Source organism: Haemaphysalis longicornis, unplaced genomic scaffold, assembly GCF_048455015.1.
Source record: "Haemaphysalis longicornis isolate Haplotype H1 unplaced genomic scaffold, Haemaphysalis longicornis Haplotype H1 scaffold_3, whole genome shotgun sequence".
Classification (NCBI taxonomy): domain Eukaryota; kingdom Metazoa; phylum Arthropoda; class Arachnida; order Ixodida; family Ixodidae; genus Haemaphysalis; species Haemaphysalis longicornis.
Genome location: NW_027526335.1, coordinates 9,942,635 through 9,961,965, shown reverse-complemented (window position 1 = coordinate 9,961,965; position 19,331 = coordinate 9,942,635). Strand labels below are relative to the sequence as shown.

General features: G+C 48.6%; 1 protein-coding gene across 2 annotated transcripts in view; it reads left to right on the top strand.

Annotated features, from left to right (window-relative positions):
- The window catches only part of Rg (A kinase anchor protein rugose), a 337,821-nt gene that overhangs the window by 80,923 nt on the left and 237,567 nt on the right, over window positions 1-19,331 (top strand). For both annotated transcript variants that reach the window (XM_077702285.1, XM_077702286.1), the window contains exons 2-8: window positions 6,906-7,010; window positions 9,709-9,835; window positions 11,111-11,211; window positions 11,998-12,093; window positions 13,710-13,831; window positions 15,644-15,770; window positions 16,315-16,434. In XM_077702285.1, coding sequence (XP_077558411.1) covers window positions 6,906-7,010; window positions 9,709-9,835; window positions 11,111-11,211; window positions 11,998-12,093; window positions 13,710-13,831; window positions 15,644-15,770; window positions 16,315-16,434 — 798 coding nt within the window. The remainder of the gene's footprint in view (window positions 1-6,905; window positions 7,011-9,708; window positions 9,836-11,110; window positions 11,212-11,997; window positions 12,094-13,709; window positions 13,832-15,643; window positions 15,771-16,314; window positions 16,435-19,331) is intronic.

Below are 19,331 nucleotides of genomic sequence, written 5' to 3'. Positions count from 1 at the left end.
CCGTTATTTTTGTTGGTAAAGTGCGTTTTTCTGCAAGTACCGTCACCACAAGTTCCGCAAGTACCGTCACTCAGAGACACATATGAAGCTGCCATGCACGAAAATTGCCCTGCTTCTTTTTATGGCGCTCTAAGCTCTATCATTTACGCGGAGCGCACCATTGCTGCATTCAGTTAGACGACATTTCTGTACGCGTGCTGCGAATTTATCCGTATTTGATATGTGCTTGTTCTGCCGCATTTAAGCGTTCGGCTGTGCGAAAAGAATGCGTTCCTCTTAACTCGCTCGTGTGGCGTTTAATTCTTCATGTGCGCTGTGTGGCTAAGAATTTATCCGTGTGAGACCTTCGCGGCCACTTCTGCTGTTTCCGCGCGCGCAACTCGTGACGGCTGGTTGTGGCCTGCCCTCTGACGTTTCCCCTTGCCCAGACGGTCCGGTGCTACGAGTCGTTTTCTCGCCCACTCTGCCGGGGACGTAGTAAGCCCGGGTCGAACGGGAAGACAGTCCCTTGTTAATCGAAATGTAAGACGTTTCTCGGAAGAGTAATCCCGGAGATGGCACGGCCACTCCGGCTTTTCTCCCCCTCCCCCTAGATCCAGACCTCCGCTTGGCCCCCTTTTTCTTGCGGGACTCTTTCTTCCATCGAAGTGCTGCAATGGTTTCTCGCTCTTTCCGAAAGCCGCACGAGAGCTGCTTAGAACGACCGTGCGATTAATCTTTCGTCGCGATCGCTTTCAATGCGACATTTCCTTCCTTTTTTCTGTCTGTATCTTGCGTTGGCTTCCGAGCCGGCTTCGCCGTCTCCATTCGAGAGCGTGGAAGATAAAGCGCACATCTCAGCGCCGCGGGCTCCCCCTCTTTCTCGCTTGAAAAGCAGCGAGAGACGCGAGGGTTGTTCCCTCCACTGCGCAATTCCCCGCAAGCGCAGCTTCCGCTGCCAAGTGGCGGTTTGCTGTGCAGGCTCGGTGGTGCTCCAGCGGCGTTCGCTGTTCGTTTTGGCCGCGAGCGGCCTGATTGCTCTCTGGCTCGCCGAGGCGTGCACTCGTTCCTCCCGGTGCGCGCCTCTTTGGCGCCCGTGGATAAAACGTGTCTGGGAAGCAGAGAGTAGTGCGCGGCGCGGAACAAAATCGAAGGGCGTCCCTGGCGGCCGCAACGCCGAGGAATGGAAGGGCTGCAACGCACACGCCCGAGCTGCGAGGGATTCATCTTGGGGAAAAAAGTACGTTACGATGCAGGCAGCAAAAGGACGGAGACGCTGGTGGCCGTCCTCCCTGCTTGTTCGTTGGTGCGTTGTTTTTCCGAGACAAGTGCGAGGAGAGGTTCGGCTACGGGAGGCTTTTCTGTCCCACGTTGGTCGTTCTTGCAGCTCGCTTTTCAGGCTCATCGTGTGACACGGCGTCCCTTTTCCTATCCGTGGAACGCAGCCCCGTAGATTAGCCCCCCCCCCCCCCCCCTCCTTTACTTTCGGCTGTATTCGCCGGTCAGAGAATATAGACTTGTGGTTTATTTTTCGTTTCGTCGTATTCCTTGATCGCAGATTTGTTGGTGGTGAGCCGCTGGATCTGGCAACACCAAACAGACGTATTTAGTGGATCATCTGCAGTGGACAGATGCGTTGGGCGGACGCGCAGACACACGCAACCGTTTGTTTCTTTTTACTCCCATTAAGATTATTAACAAACAGAATGCCGTGAAATGATTCATGGCTAGTCAAGCTATTATTGAGTTCCCTTTTTAACCCGTGGGCTCCTACAGAAATAGATGCATTTTTGGAAATAAATTAATAGATAATTTTTTAACTGATATTTTCTTGCAGCGAATGCCTGAAGCCATACGACCGATGCAAACAACATGAACAGCCCGCCGGACTCACCAAAACCGGCGGCCGGTTAGACTCATAGCATGATGTTCGATATCACAGTGTTCCGAAGCAACGCTCTGCAGCCGTCAGTACCGATACATAGATGTGGCTGGTCGTCACGGCCAAAAGTCGCCCATTCGGTGCGCTTATCCGCTTGTTGTGCGAAAATTAAAGGTCCCGGAGGCTTTTGAACTACATCGGTCGCCTGAATAATGCTCGTGTTCAGAACTTGATTGATTGATTGATTATGGGGTTTAACGCGTCGACGCTACTCGGGCGATGAGGCGCGCTTTATACAGTAGCTAGGGCTCCGGATTAATTTCGACCACCTGCAGGGTATCTTTAACGAGCGCCGAAATGTCGAACACATGGGCGTTTTTGCTTTTCGCCTCCATCACAAAAACGGGCCGCCGCGGCCGGGAATCGAACCCGTACCCTTGGACTCAGCAGCAGCACAACGCCACAGCCACTGAGCCACCGCGGCTGGTTCGTGTCCAGAACTTCATCTGTGTCCCGGGTCAGGAAGGACGTTAAAACAACGTTATGTTGAGAGAGCACATGCCGGAAGGACGTGGAAAATACGGGTGAACTACCGGCTGGGGAAAACGGAACAACCGAGGGCGAAAGGAGATGGGTTAAAAACAATCGCTGGAGGCAAGGAGTAGCTGGCGCCCCTAATTACCGCTGTTAAAGAAAGAAAAAGAAAAATTATGAGCTATTCCGCTCTATGAAGGTGCATGACGAGCGATGTTTTTTAGTACACAACGTAGAGGGGGCACTGAACATAGGCGTTAAAGGTATGAGCAAGTCTTGAGCTCTGGCCGCGGTCATCACCAAGGAAGACGCATACGGTTACCTGCTGAGCCTTCGCGATAAAGTCGGCCTCGCAGCAAGGCGTTTTGCACACGCAGAACAAAGGTGCACGGAGCCCTAGCCCTATCCCGTCCCGCACTCGGACCACTTCGTCCTGGAGATTAAGCAGCGTCAATGTGAGGAATGCTTTCTATGCGCGTTCGGGGCGTGTGCTGGTCCAAGTCCCGAGCTCCTTTCGTGAGGAAAACGAACATCCCGGTGGGTTCTGTGACTGCGCGGTCACCATCGAAATCATAGCCCGTTTGGAACGGGAACATGAGGGTGCGCACTGCGGGACGTTTCACGTCTGTATTTTTTAACGGCTCGAATTTTAAAACGGCTTTCGCTTCGAAGACACGTGCAGCCTCGGGATTTGTTCGAAGACGCGAAAATTACACGGAACCCCGGCCATGTAAGCTTCGCTTAATAGCGCGAAAAGAAGCGGTTATTTGCGCAGCTTCAGAGCTCTGGTAAATATTTCCAAAATGTCGCATCTGGAGTACTGTGCGGTGGCGCTCGAGCTCGTGCAACGGCCGCGTTATTTCGGCGCGGGCAAGGCTCGGTCACAGCTGTGTGCGCGCCGCGTTCCGTGTGTGTCGACTGATGGCCTCTCCGGCCGGCCCTCTATACGGTTGCGGATCAAGAGGAGAACCCCGAGAGCAGGGGGGCCTCCTTGGACGCGTCGTCGTCCCGCCGCGAAGACGACACGCGGTGTGTCCTCGCGGACCGCGTCCCGGCAGCGGCGCTAATGAACGAGCCTGTCCCCCGACCAGGGTTCCCTTCCACGCCGCTGCGTGTTGCTTCGGTTGCGCCGGCGCTCGATCGCTTGTTTGTTCGCGGCATCGATTGCCCCTCCACGCTCGCGCGGCTTTGCTCCTTGTCTCCGCCGCTTCCCCGTGTCTTCCCCCCGCGGCTGCCGTTTTTCACCCGAGAAAATCGCTCTTTCCTTTGGCTCCACTGCTTTTCTTCTCGCTCGGGTCGGGACAGCCTTCAGAGCTGCTGTATTTACCAACTTAGCGATGTCTCATCTCCCCTCTCCTCCCGCCCCTATCCTGAAGATAGCGCAAAGCCGGTAATCTTAAATCGATGAAGCGAGGGTGCATGATTCTTACGGCATTTGCAGAAATCATGTCTCGGAAACCCGTGCGTGTAATTCGGCAAAGGATCGGTAGTGCTTATTCGAACATTTATTCAGCGCTACTGACCCGCTTTTGGGCTCGGTCAACTTGCTCACAGAAGCTTTGATATAGGAATTTAGCTCAGCGGTTGGTCTGAAAAGAAAAAAAATGGCAGCATCTCCACTCCGTGGGTGATGGCGAGGGTGCGGAGTACGGGGGACTCGAAATGAAATCCAAATTGCGCCCCGAGTGACATCCAATTTGCGCCCCGACCGTCATTCGATTTGAGCCGTGAGTTGCACCTTGATTATTCCCTAAATCGCTTGATGGTGGTGTGCGCTCGGATGGACGCGGACGGACATTGAGAGGTCCTAATGTACTCCGCACCGTTACAGGCGAGGAAGTAAACCGTTTGACTCTCGGGTACTAACTCACGGTCGTAGCCCAGTGGGTAAGACGACTGACACTGACAACAGGCTCGAATCCTGCCGGTGCCTGTGTGATTTTTTGCGATTGTAAATGCTATGCGCACGGACGCGGATGGAAATTGTGAGGTCCTAAAGTACTCGGCACCTAAAAGGAATCGCGTTTACCGTGACCAATTCGCGTGCCCAGCTCAATAGCTCGCCTACTTCAGACTGCTTGCTTGCAACATTGTGCTGCTGCCTAAACCTGTGCTGGTCCCTTTTATCGTCGTGCGTCGTTTTGTGTTCGGCAAATGGGTTTACAACAGCGTGTCCGGCTCTGCCCGCAAGGTAGCTGCACGGCAGAACTCCCGAGTTAGCAGCGCGGGCGCCCTTTCTCGAAAGATGGTTTTCGCGTCCGTGTATCGGGAGAAGCCAGCTTTCAGGTAGTGTGCTGGCCAGTTTGGAAAAAGGAAGCTTCACTGATCTCCAAGTCCCAATTTTCCACCGTGCACTTTCATAACGTGGGGAAGCGAACGTTGCCACTCGTTTTAGGAAGTAGTCCTTTGGCGCCCGGTACCTATGTTTCGCGGCGGCGGCGGCGGCGCCTATCGCGTCCGCGTAACCGAGTGAGTGGACGAGGCAGCGAAGGCAGAAAGAAAATGAAGAGGACCCTCTGGCGAAAGTGTGGAAGGGATGGCAGCACGCGCTGCTATGGCGTCATCTCTCACTGCCTCCCTTCACACTTTCGCCATGCGTCGCCACTGAGGAGGCCCCTCCTTCTCGCACTTTCTCCAGACGCTGCTCCCTTCGGGGCTCATCCGAACCACGTGACATTTGCGCGGGAGGTTCAAACATGATCTGCAACGACATGCTCTGCGCGGCAACGCGCTACGAGATAACGACAGACAAGCGCGCACCACCGTGCGTTCGCTGATTATGCAATCACTTCCTGAGACACAGCAGCCATGCGCCCTGGCTGTGAGAAGACTGCAGTTCGGGCTGCGCACAAATTTCGCATTAGGGAGTATAGTTTTTATTTACAATGCACTGCCTCCGTCGCCATGGGCTTTTGTGTGAAAAAGCGGGAAAATGTAATTGTGGCTTTTAGAATAATTTTCACAGTGAGTTAAGAGGCAATTTTGTACTTGGGGTGAATTTTGTACCAGGAGTACTTCAGCCTTTTCGTGCTTGGTGTACTTCAGCCGTCAAAAACGACAATTCGTGGTGCCTCACCAGTTTAGTGGCCATGGGAAGGGGAGTAGGTTAAACCAGTCTCCCAAAACTTTCAAAAATGTATCGTTTGCGTTGAAGCTTCTAACATGGCGAAGGCTGAGCCCCCCTCTACCCTTGAAATTTTAAAGGACACCCCCCCCCCCCCCCTCCCCCTCCCTCTCCTCCCTCCTGTAGTAAGGCTGGCCATGGGAGCCTGTAAAATTTCCAGGGCTCTCTTGCTCGAAGAGACTGCTACTACAATAAGTGTGTGAGTTGTATTCACACTATCGCGCCTTCCCGAACACGCACACACTAGGCTACGAGGAGTATACCAATGAAGACTATAGGGAGAGCGGGTACCTAGCCGCACTCTGTAGGGGCCGCAAAACTGCTTGTTGGCAAGATCGGCAGCTTGCTTAGCGAGGGTTAGCTGTAAAAAAACCTCTGTGGAGTTCAGCTGAACGCTGATATCACGCATGCTTGTACGATCGAAACACCTTCGCTGCTCAAGCAAAATGCTCATTCACAGGACAAATCCAAACAGCCGGGGAAGCTGCACGGCTTCTCATCGAGAACGCAATTTTATTTGATGCTCACGGGCAGAACCATTACGAGCTGTTAACGTTTTGCTGTAACATATAATTTCCTTATCATGTTGCAGCTCTATTATGAAGGCCTAATTGTTGTTTCTGAGTTAATGAGTGTGATTTTATGAAAAACTTCACTCCGTCGTTTGTGGGCTGCCTTTTTGTAGCCGCTGGGCCGACAGCCGTGTAGCAGTTGACCCCTCACACCAGTGACGCGCGCCTCGGCTGGAGGGACTGGGCTCCGACCGTTACTATGAAATGACCAAACAAGTCTTAAGTCTGTGAACTAGACTGCTCGGGGCAAGCTAGTTTACAGTCTTAGCGCATGCATATTTGGAGTAGCATTCGCTGTTTTTCCGGAAAGCGTTTAGTAGCCTAGGGAAGTTTAGACCCTGAAATAGGCAGCCAAGAAGATTAGACTGCCAACTAGTCATTCTTATTGGGCTTCCAGCAAGTAAGCCCAGGTATTGGGACTTTATACCATGAGATTAGATCATGACCATACAAGGTTGTACCATAGCTGCCCAGAGTGCCACATTGTCAAAAATGTTTTTTTACTCTTTAGATGCTCAGTTGGAAATGGAAAATATATATTACAGTTCGTTTGGTTTCAAAGTATGGGATGCTTAGGTACTCTTGGGCATATTTTTGTGGTAAATGTGTTGCTCATCAGATTTCTTCCTCACCAATTTTCCTCTTGGATTTGCACATGGGAATTGCTGGCCCAGGGGTGAGGCCTGGTGCTAGAGTAAGCTGCGCTGTACACGAACACTGCAGTTGCTGTGCATGTCGTCTTTGCTGTGCAACAGAGTAGTGTGTACTGCCACTCATGAAGTACCCTTTTGTTCCCTTTCTCTCATTCATGCAGCTTGTTGGAGGTGAATTCGACATGGAGTTAAATTTTGTAATCCAGCATCCTCAAAACATCCTTCACATGTTAGATCTACTTGATCACTGCCCATCCAGCTTACAGGTGAGTGCGAGCTTGTTCCTTGTCTGTCTTCCCGACAACGAACCTCTCCATATGCTGCGCGGAAAAACTGAATAGCATCTAAAGCAGCTCACTCCTTGATAGCCACGCTGCTTACGAAAAAAAGAAATGGGGAAGTAGATGTTTTCAGCCCTCTGGCCTCATTTTTAGCGTACAGTTATTCCATCTTATTGCCGGACTTGTTGTGGAGGATTTAAACAGAAATAGTATTATTCTCCATGTGAATTCTCTTTATGTCGCATTATGGCTAACTTTCATGAGAGCTTCTCTCCAAACAATAAAGAGTTTAGTAGGATAGCAAAGCTACAGAATTTTCTTAATTTTCATCTCATTGTGAATAAAATGTCAGAGTCTGCTTATGTGGCTTGAGTGCAAAAGAATTATGACTTTATTTGCAAAGTTTGTGCAAGACTTGTGTACGGTGTATGTGAGTTGGGAGTCAAGACATCCTTGGAGTAGCACCAAGTTCCTGGCTCTCCTCACGGGCATTGTTAGTCTCCTGCAAAACAGCCTTGTCGGCACACTTGCAGAATGCACCGCAGTTAGCCAGTGCAGGGACTGGCCGTATACGTGATGCTGAAGCACTTTTCCATCGTGAGGCCTGGCATGAGTCACTTTGATATCTTTGAGGAAGACCAGGCAGGGTGTGACAGCTTCTCCTGGCATGCTATGGAGGCATGAGGGAGGCGTGAGCTCGTGTAGCCGTGGAAGGCTTGAGAGCGTTGTGTGCGTGCGTGTTCATGTATGTGCGCGTGTGTGTGTTAACGACAAATGACAAACAATGCCAGATTTTTTTCCTCGGGCACATAATGCTTTTACCTTAAAAATGAGATGGAAGAAAATTAATTACTGCAGATGTCGTATTATAAGTTCATAACCTTGCCCATTTTTGGCCAAAATCTTATTGTACAGTACGAAAAAGCCATGTAATTCGGAAGCAGGACAGCCTGAGTTGTATGTTTAGACCATTTGGAAACCATTTTTTAGCAGCTTTTTCTCTCTTGGCCGTGCATAAAGTTTTGAGACGGTGAGTGTTTATTGTCATGTTGTGTAGATGTGGGAAATGACTGGGAAAGTCAAGAATCTGATACAAATGAGTGAACAGGAATAATATCGTTTGAGGCGGAAACCTTAAATGGACCGTTGAGTACAAAAGCTGGCGTCCAAGGTCTGTAACAGAAAAACTGCTCCTTCGGGAGCATTTCATAGCACGGGGCGTATCATACTGCAAACCTAAACTCGGCAGTAGTGAAAGGTGGTAGTCAGTATGTTGCAGATGAAGGGAGCAGAAAAACAAGCAGCCAAATTCATCATTGTCATCAACTCTGCTATTACGGCAGCAGGAGCAAGAAGAAATGCGACACATATATGGGACAGATTGAAGACATTGGAAAGTGTTAAAACAGATCGCAAACCAAAGCACCTCAAGCGGCAAGATTATATTGCCCTTCTACAACGAGAGCTTGAGGCAAGACATCTCAGGCAGGCTTTCACATTCACAACCCATAAAAAGACTTGGGTGTCCCCGGACCTTTATATTTTCTGCCTAGCTTTAATGCTAGGCTTTTGTTTTAGATTGTGAAGTATTGGGTCAGGCAGGTTGCAGTCAGCGAAGAGAAGTTTAACACACTTGGAAATAGATGAACACTAAATGTGTATACATATATAGTACATGCTTGAACACGTGTGTGACAGAACATATGCGGAAGCTGTCACTAAAACCTTTAGTGACGTCGTCATCACCCACGCAGTCCGATGATGCAGCATGCAACAGAAGGGCTTCCCCACTGCATGGCTACAATTTGTGTGCGCTATATAGTTCGCAAGTCTATGTTTCCGCCCCTTCACAACCGTTAATAAATGCAGGCTGTGCTGCTGCACCTCTGATCGCGTGGGCCGCTTGCAAACCAATCGCACAGAACACAGGGGGATTGAGGGGACGTTCAGGTAATGGGACCTGGGCTTGCATGGCAGGTGTATGTGCAGATGGTTGTAAAGAAAAAAATGTAAGAAGAGGGCGTTTTGATAATTACTGTAGGCGCAACTTAAGCCTTGGTTCCACCTAGTTGCAGGAGAGGCATGGAAGGTGTTATTGAAGAGGCGCCGAAGCGGTGTTCATGTTATGTGGGAATGCCTTCTCCTGTGTGTGCGGTCATGCACGCACATCCGAAACAATAAGGCAATGGCATAAAACGGCAGACGCCGCCCTGCCATTTAGCTCAGATATGCTAGTCGGTGCGGGTGCGAGACTGATGAGTCACATTTCTGGTCTCTATTTTCGGAATAGCACAAATGTGGTCCGAGTGGTGTGTGGTGGATGAGTTGCATTCTGGTCTTTCCACTGGTGATACGAAAAGTTGCTAGTCATGCTACCTTCTGCGTGAAGATTTCATTTCATGAGGATCACATTTGGAGATGGGGGAGGGGGGTGGTGCAAGTGCAAGGGGGCTGAAAATATCAAGACAATGAAATCAAAATGCAGAGTACAAAGTGCACAAAGCGAGGCGAAAATTTCTAGCAATAATGCTTTGTAAAAGAAAACAAAATGTATTAGTTGTGACAGTGAACTTATGTTCGTCTGTCATGGTTTTGGCATGCCAGCAACCGGTTATGATGGAAATTTGTTGGTATTTGATTTTTTAATCTACGTGTGGGTTTTGTTTCTGCTTGTGCCTTTCAGGCCGAAGTGTGGAGTGTATTTATTGCAATCCTGAAGAAAAGTATGAGGAACCTGCAGGCATGCACCGAAGTTGGGCTGATTGAGCACATTCTGCTGAGGTTCTCTCAAGTTGAAGAAGTTGTTGCAGGTGGGTGGCTTGGTGTCAAGCTCATTTTTTTCAGAGGCGTTTCTTTCGAAGCACATGGCAACTGGTTCATTAGGAAATGGTGACTTCCAATTTGCATCAAAGAACAGCGCTGATGGCGGGATTAAGGAAGAATCAGACAGCACAGGCGCAGTCCCGTCTTTTGCACTGTTTTCTGATGCCAAAGTGTCCCAACAAGCCCTTTAGTGTACCTTTTTCCAATTTGCAGTCCATTCAGACTTAAAAGGGTCCTGAAATACACCCTGCCGATACATAGATGCACATAAAGCAAAATAAAGCATTGTATTAGTAATCACCCCCTTAAAGAACTTTCTTAAAGCGGTGAGTATTAGGTGAGAAATTGTAAAGCAAAAACCGCGCATTGCCGCGGCGCATTTCGGCGCGCGAGCATTCTTTCCCACGATGGTTTGCGTTTCAAAGGTGGGAACCAGAAAAACCACGGTTTTGCCCGAACTTCACACAGTCATAACTTTTGCTACAGACCACATAGAATGATGATGTTAGTCTTATTGTACTCCTTGATTTGTGCACAGTTCACTGGTACCTTGTTCAGCTGCATCACTCCAGCAGTTTTTTTCACAAGAACTGTCAAAAAATCGAATATGAAAATCTGAATAAATTTGAATGTAGGCATTTTACACAAAAACAAATTTTATTTCTAGAATCAGAATGAGAAACTACACATGTCCCTCAATTTTAATCATCATAACTGCAAAAATAAACTTTTTTGGTTGTCAGCTATGCTTTTATTGACTAGAAATGCCACGCCCAGTTCTCTTCTGTCCACTAGACCGTGGTAACATAGGATGTGTCCATTTTTCAGCACTGTAATGGCTTTACCTGCCCTCCTAACCTCAATAAGCTCTATTACACCCCTTTTAATCTCCTCTAATTCCTCGAACAACTACCTATAGACTCGCCTCGCTAGATGAAGTTCTCGTGTTAAACGTTGCCAGGGTTTGATCCTGGCCACGGTGGCTGTTTATCGGATGGACACAAAAAACGAAAATGTCCATGTGTCGAGATTTTGGCAGCCAAAGATCCCCAGGTGCTCAGAATTAATATGACGCCCTTTACTGCGGTGCTCCTTAACCCAGATGCAGCTTCGGCACATTGAACTCCATAGTTTGACAGATGGGGCTCAGGTACCCTCATTGAAGTGGGCCACTGCCACTCACTGACTGAACCAGGTGCTTAGATTGCCAGTTTGCCACTTACATTGTCACTTATCCCTTTCTTTTTTTTCCCCCCGTCCAGATCTGGTCATAGAAATGTTGGGGGTTTTAGCAAGTTACAGCATCACAGTGCGAGAACTCAAGTTGCTAGTTGGCTGCATGAAGGCCACTGGCAACAAATGGGTGAGTCCGCCAGTGACTTTTCTTCCCGGTGTTTTCAACATTCCCTTGTGTTGCTTCAACTAAGGTGTGTTTCCAACTGAGATGTGTTTCGAACATTCTCTGTTCTTTGTACAACACAAGTGCAGCACATGAAGGATTTTCACTGGAACATGTCTTAGTTAATTGATGGTTTCACCAACCCGCCGCGGTGGCTCAGCGGCTGAGGCGTTGAGCTGCTGAGCACGAGGTCGCGGGTTCGATTCCCGGCCGCGGCGGCCGCTTTTCTGATGGAGGCGAAAAGCAAAAACGCCCGTGTGTACGAGATTTCGGCGCACGATAAAGATCCCCAGGTGGTCAAATTAATCCGGAGCCCTCCACTACGGCGCGCCTCATCGCCTGCGTTGCGTTGGCGCGGTAAACCCCACAATCAATCAAATCATGATGGTTTCACCAAGAAGGCAGGAATGACGCCTTTGCAAGCAGGCACCACTTTGGAAACTTTCGAAACTTGTCTCCTTAGTCATGCTAATTTGGGTTTTTAAGCAACCACATTGGAGTGGGCAGTGGACTTTGCTGAGGATTTGCAGCAGCACTCTTAAACCTGTGGCTCAGTTGTGCACGCAGGCTTTGAACTACGTTCAGCACACCATGTTGGTTCATGTGGTAGGAAGAGCTGTCCCAGTGTGTCCCACAGTGCTTCCCAGTTTAACACAGTTCATAGGATGTGCTTGCCCCTTTACTGAATGACATTACTGGTGCCTTATGTGAAGCCGTGCAGTGCCGCCCTGTGACGACCTCTCCCCGCAGCCCAGGCACTCTGTGAAGCTGATGTCCGTCCTTCGCCAAATGCCCCACCGGCAGGGTCCAGACTCATTCTTCAGCTTCTCCGGCAAGAAAGGGGCGGTGAGTCGGGGCCCAGGTTTTGTGCAGCACGCTAATGGGCGGCTGTGGGTAGTGACAAATTTCAGCAGGCCGCAGTGCACGTGTGCAGGCATCAGTTGCCGCACATCTTATTCCATCCTTGATTGGCCTACTGGGCTTCAGACAGTTTAGGTAGATCTCATTACGCCACACCTGCTAGGGAGATGGAAATAGGTACTACGTTCAAAGTGGCTTAACTGATTTCCACAAATTTGGAAATGTGGGATTGGGGGCGTGACATGGCTGCTTTTGAATATAAACTGCAGCTGAAGTAGGTACATTGTAGCAGGGTTTTACTGCAGCTGGAGAGGTATGTGGCGCTGCAGCCACCTGCCACGACAGCAGTGGCTAGGGGGGTATTGATTCCCACTTTCATAGAGTAGAACCCTGTAGATATGTTCCCAGTTCGTGCTACTTCCCGGTTACTACGATCTCAATTGTGAGTACTAAAAATGCCCCATAGAATGCTTCTTCCCGGATAGTACTAGTACAATTTCCCGGATAGTGCATTGCGCCATCGCTTTTTCTTCTTCTTTTTTTTTTAACGCATCAGTGAGGTTCTACTATATTAGGCATGACCGGTTTTTGGGCTATACAACGTTGACTTTTGAAGTTGGGCCCATGGCAGTCTAGGGTTGTTGAGGGGCCAAGGGGGCCGCATTCAATGTGCGTCCCTCTAACATGGGCGTCTGCTTGCACCCGCTGAGAACAGGTTTTCACATTTTTGCGTGATGAAGGAGTGTCGGCCAAACTCGGGTGCATCGACAGCGCTCAAACCAAAAAAAAACATGGGAACCAATGGCATGGGGAACGGGTGCCAGTAACTCTCGCAGAGGAGTTATTGTCAAGAAGCAAGAGCGTGCATCATGCACAGTGCGAACACCTGGCCCTACGTTATCCTTGAGCTAAATGCCACTAAGGGGTTTCTGTGAGAAAGAGGGAAAGGTTTTCTCCTGCAGGTGCCAAAAAAAAAAAAAAAAAAAAAGCCGTCAGGAGCTCTACAGTTTGGTCAGCTGCCTTACAAGAACTTCATTGTGAAAGTGTGAAAAAAAAAAAAAAAGAGCAGCAGCAGCAGACAACTGCTGTCAACAGTATTTGCTGGGTGTAAAATATTTCCACAAGCTTCATTTCTAAAGCAATTTGGAAGAAAATTTTAAAAAGGCACATTGCTCAGCACTGCTACATTTGTTAAGTGAGGTGCTAGGTTTCACGATAAAAAACACTGCAAGGGAGGGGACGAAAGGATTCTTATACAAAGCTGCAGTTATTACACAAGTGAGTGATGTCAATGAAAATGTGGTAATCTTTTTCTTCTTGTAATGCATAATTAATCTCTGCTTTGGGTGCCATTAAAGTAGAGGGACCACATCCTTGCTGTTGTGAGGGTACAACCAGCACAGGGTTGCTGCTTGTGCTACCCTGGTTTTGCATTTTCAAGGATTGTGCTGTTTAGAATCCCCATTTGTCATATGCCATGATGTGGAATGTGTTTGCATGTTGAGGCCTCAGTCCTGCTGGTGGCCTGGCGAAGCTCTGGACTGGTGGTGGTGGTGCAGAATGACCGCCCCTTGTTTGTGTCCCCCTTTCCTAACTTGCAGGCCATTGCGCTGCCGCCGCTGGCTCGGTGGCCCTACCAGAATGGCTGGACCTTCTACACATGGTTCAGGCTTGACCCCATCAACAGCGTCAGCATAGAGAGGGAGAAGCCGTTCCTCTACTGGTATGCCTTTACTAGCCGGCCATAGTGGCTCACTGGCTAGGGCACTCTGCTGCCAAGTGCCCAGGTGGCTGCTTTGATTGCTGGGCCCGTGTAGTGGTAGCAGCACCAATGAGCCGCGACGGGGCGATGTCAGTGGTATTCATGGCGTAGTATGCCTGCCGGTAGGTCATAAAGAGAGGGTTGTTACAGCTGTGTCGCCATTTTCGGCAGCATGAGTAGTAGCATAGCTGGTGGCCAACCGCTGAAGTGCTGGTTGCGTCAGAGTCTCTGACAATGAACCCGAAGCCAATTCACAACTGTGCAACGACGAGAGATCTCACTGCGACAGCATAATGTTATTTTGGCCTCCTCAAGAGCTATTGTATGCACACCGTGGGTCCTTTTTGCATCAGTCCAGCAGGTTTCTCAGGTGCATGCCACATAGCAGACGATCTTTTTGTTTATGACTCACAAGTGTTCAGGGCGAACGAGGCCCAGCAGCGCGGGTTAGCCTGCCAGAGGTGGTGGGTCATTGTAATGGATTTGTGACGGGGCCTAAATATGCCACCTGATGCGCAATGTTTCTTGAATTGTTCCGATCATGGTTCTTAATAAACGGTTGCGCTATGCCAGCGACATGAACAAGAAGTTCCAGGAAAGCACACTAGTCTGAATATAACTTGCAAACCTATTGTAGCCCATGAACTAGACTACCTAGGCTGCCAATAAGCGGTTTGTATGAGCAAGTGGGCCCTGGTTGGGGTGGCTGTCACTTGGATGGATGTAGGAGCACCTGTACACCCAATGCACTTAAAGGAGACCCAAAGATCCTGTGTGGGGAGCCTCACAGCACAGGCACTGCTCTGTGCATAAAATTACAAAGTGTACTTTGCTTTATTAAATTTTTGGCATTGATTGTAGGATTTGCGAGTAAATTTGCGCATAGAGACGGGAAAGTAACCTTTTTCTTGTTTATTCTATCAGATAGCTTGCTAATAGAAGTTTGCTTCGATTCAAATATCACTGTCGACAACATTAATATCTGACAATGCTAGAGTATTTGGCATTTCTAAATGGCTTAGACTTCTTTACTGACTGCTGAAGGTAGCATCTTTGTTTTCATGACTGCTACTGTCAGAATGCCAGTGATCAATTCAGAAAACAAAGTTCTCACCCATCCTGAGCAGAGCAGTACATCTTGCACCTGGCCTTTCATATGTGCCAACTCTTTCGGCCACACATTCAGTGATGCCACGCACCGTGGTTTGGTTGTAAAAAAGGTTATCCATTTGTTTACGTGTATACTGGGATCATTGTAGCGAAGACCAAGCAGATCTAAATGAGGAACAGTGTTACTCTAACAGTGCCACAGGGCTGCACAGAAAGAAGAAGAGGAAATAAATAAAAAGGAGAAAGGCTGAAGAGCAGGGCCAGAGCATTTAACTGGAGGCAGCTACAAAAGCAGAAAAAGGAAGAAGCAACGGGGGAAAACAAAAACTGCGCAGATTAGAGATTGAGAAACCATGGACACGTAAGCATGCGATCTGAAGGACAAACTGAAAGGGAAAAGGAAAAAAGGTAGTCGGAAGTTGTAAGTAGAAAAGAAAAAAAAGTTTTTAATACTTCAGTACATACAGATGGCATGAAAAACAAGAAAACAACGAAGAAAGGTGGTAATTACCACAGGAGCACTAAATGAGCTACAGCAGTGTGGCATGGCTTTCACTGTGTTCACCTTGCACGCTTTCTCTGACATTTTTGTCCTTTCTGTGTTATCCATGCCAGCACGTCTGGTTGGTAATTAACCTCCCCCCTTGGTTGACACGTGCACAGCTTCCGGACGAGCAAGGGTGTCGGCTACTCGGCGCACTTTGTGGGCAACTGCCTCATCTTCACGTCCATGAAGGTCAAAGGGAAGGGCTACCAGCACTGCGTCAAGTACGAGTTCCAGCCGAGGAAGGTGAGGGGGCAGCAGGGGGAGGGGCTGCCGTGTGGCCCGGAATGTGTCAGTTTATACATATAATTGTGCTTAAAGTAAAGGTAGAAGAGCTGCCATAACAAGTTAAAACAGTCAGTAGTGTCACTGCTTCAGTTGGAAGCAGTTGCTTCGACCCACCTATTGGCAAACAAGCCAGGGAAATATGTTTCTCTAGGTGTGCTAGCCCTTGCCCTGCTTTACTGGAAGTGCTAAGGTGGCGCTCTGCCCTTAGTTATGGAACTTGTCTTTTTACCAGATTTCCCATTTTTGTTTGCAACTGTCCGCGTGCTGCTGGATGTTGGTCTTGTTATAAAAAAACAGGAGGCCAGTGGGGCACTGAGCCATATTGTCAGAGAGGAGGTGGACTTGAGGAAAGTGGTTGCTATGGGCCACACCTCAACTCTTTCTGGCTCTGCCAGAAGCTTTCTCTTAGAAACTATGAACGGTGCAATGCTTGTCTGTGGACGTACCGTCCTCCTGTGCGCACAGGAGTTGTAGACGCCCCCTTCCACCTTGGTTGTTGCAGTGGTACACGGTGGCCATAGTGTACATCTACAACCGCTGGAGCAAGAGTGAGATCAAGTGCTTTGTCAACGGCCAGCTGGCGTCCTCCACAGAGATGAGCTGGTTCGTGAGCACCAACGACGTGAGTGGCGCCTTTTGACCAGTGCATGCTCTTCGGGGGCGGTACCACTGTGAATCACGGGCTGAGCCGTCAGCCTGCCAGCAAAGCTTTAGCTTTTGATTTGAATGTGCTCTTACCATGTCCCCTTTCTGACGCCACTCCCTTGAAGCCCGGTTCATTTTATGGCAATGGTATTGTCACAGAACGAGTACAGCTGTCCCAGTGCTTGCAAATGAAAAGAATATAACAGCCCTACAAACTATCTTGCAGCCTTTTTCCTTTTGTTTTCGGTCGAAACTTTGGGCAAATTTGAGGAAATGCACGAATGCAATGCACGGGTGAATGGAGATATTTGTTAGAAACGCGCTTCATTGCCTTTCAACACAAAATGCAGTTGCTCAGCCTGCCACTTGCTTGTTATTGAGCACGAACCACAGAGGAGGATTGTATATTGTCAAGTTTATAGGGACCCGAACCTGGAGTTTGTCATGAGACACTAGTGCCATTTTTTTTTGCCGTAGCGGTGGAAAGCAAAAGTTCTGGACTGGTTATTGATAATCTTACCCATTGTTAGTGGTTCATTTTTTGTGCGTGTGTGGAAATGTGCGATGCGGTGCATGGCGTGTGGCATGTGCTGGCACAGGCACTTTCGCTGTATCGACACTTGCTTGGCAGGCACGGCAATGAACACTTTGTATTTTTATTTTTTCTCTCTTTGTGGCCGCGACGTACGGGCTTAGGCTGAGGTGGGAAAAAATTCATGGTTAAAAGAAGCAGACGGCGAAGACCCGATTCCTCGCTTTCATCGTGCCCACTCTGTATATCTCTCGACATCTAATGCGACCTTACCGACGGACCCTTGCATCTGTGAAATGAGCCTCTGTTCTTGCCTGTTTTTGGAGCGGAGGGCGAGTCCATCTTTTCGTAGAGGGGAGGGGATATTAGAGAGTTATAGCAGAGTGGGTAATTGGTTCCGGTACGGTACCCGGTACACCTGCGCATGCGCACAGCCAGTTCTTACACCTCTGCGCACGCGCATTAGCGTCGGTTGCTTATCGGTTACCGTACCGGTACCGGTTCTCCGCTCTGCTATAACTCTCTATTGGCCAACCAGCACCACCAGTGTAGCAGACGGAGTTGTGTGGGCTTGGCTGTTAAAGCCGTGAGGCTGTCGGAAGAGAGAATTTTTTTTATGCGGTTACGTTTAGCAAGCCACATTGTCACTTTTGTTTAGGTGTTACTTGTTACCCTGTTTTTTAGCGTGTGCTTTTTGCTGGCAGTCCGAGCGAGTTCTTTGGAGGTAATGACTGTTGTGGCGAATCCGTACCCCCTAGCGTAAGTCCATCTAGCTAAAGCAACCATAAGCCGACAAAAAATTTGTGCGGAAGAAGAAAACGTCTCCTTTGTTGGGTGTTCGGATTCGGTGCTGTGGGTGGCGGTGGTTGCTTGTTAAATAGCCTTCTTGTGACACCATTATCTGAGCTCGTCACTGCTTGAAGTATTTGGATACTAATGCGAACATTCACGTTGGTGAAAGGTAAAATTGGAAGCTTTTGTGTTACTTTAAGATGTCTTGGTATGCTGGTTGTATTTCTTAATTTCATGCCTTTACTTTTGACGGCGGCGGTCATGTATGGTGTGTTTTTTTTTGTATGTAGTGTAACAATTCCTTTATATTGGAGATTTCACTGCATTTTTTGTTTACTCATGCAATGTATGCATGAAATGTCGGGCAGCATGTGGGCAAAATATAGTGGCATTCCCGTGTGGAACAAATTTGTTACAAGACCATGAAAAACTTGTTTGGAGTTACTCGTTATTCAGGCCATAAAAACGTTCAATTGTTTTTGTGTGCATTGATGAGTACCCAACAAAAGCAAGAAAAAGTGTTTGTATGTGCCTTCCCATAGTGTAAAGAGGGTTTAGATTGTTATAGATTGTTATTACACTTAGATTGTTATAAGCTCTTATCTGAGCCTGCACCGGTTTTTCTCCAGGTAAATATAAAGAACGCATTGCATCGGTTTTCACGTTTTTTATTGGCATGTGGGTGGTGGAATCATTCTACCGCACTGAAGCGGCACAGACGACACATTCCTTTGAATTCACTGGTTCACTGAAAACTGCACAAATGACGGCCCCTTCGCCCAATGCTACAGAGAATTGTGCACGATACCTGGTTTGGTAGGTTGTATGGTCGTTTGTGTCAAGCAGACAGTGCTTGTTGCGTTGAGAGTTCTGTATCACTTGCCGGAGTGCATCGGCCCTGAAGAGTACTTTGGTCGTGGTTTTCTTAGCCTAACGAGGCGTTCGTACGTATCGTTGTTTCAAGATTGAGGTTCATTGACATATTCACGGAGCACGTTGTGTGAGTTTAGTCGTCGCTACTGAACAGTAATGACGACCTCTAAATACGAGCAGCGCTAATAGGAGCTGCTAAGCGTGGTCACGTTTCATACTTCGTCAGTGACGTAGGACACTCGGCAGCCGCTAGTTCGGCGTTAGTCAGGGGACGTGTGCATTTGATATGACTGAAATGTTGTGAGAGGTTGCACATTTAAACAACGCGGAAACATTAGTGTCACACATCATCGGGGGACGTTTGTCTATAAAACTGAAACTGGTGGTGCTCATGGAAATAGATGCAGTGCATCTATTCTATGACATAATGCATCCTGACTTTCTGCCAGAAGTGTCCTGTCAGCACGAAGAATTTTGTCCAGGTATAAGTGCCTATAGTCTTGTAGCTTAAAAATGTTTTTTGGGGGGAAGGAAGGGGGAGGGGGGGGGGGGGGGGAGGGGGTGTAGACATTTTTGAGGCGTGCTTGGGGCACACTTGGGACACTCTTGGGGCACAGCACTGCGACACGTCGGGCTGGTGAAAATGTATTCAAGAAGGGGCAAATTAATGACTTTTT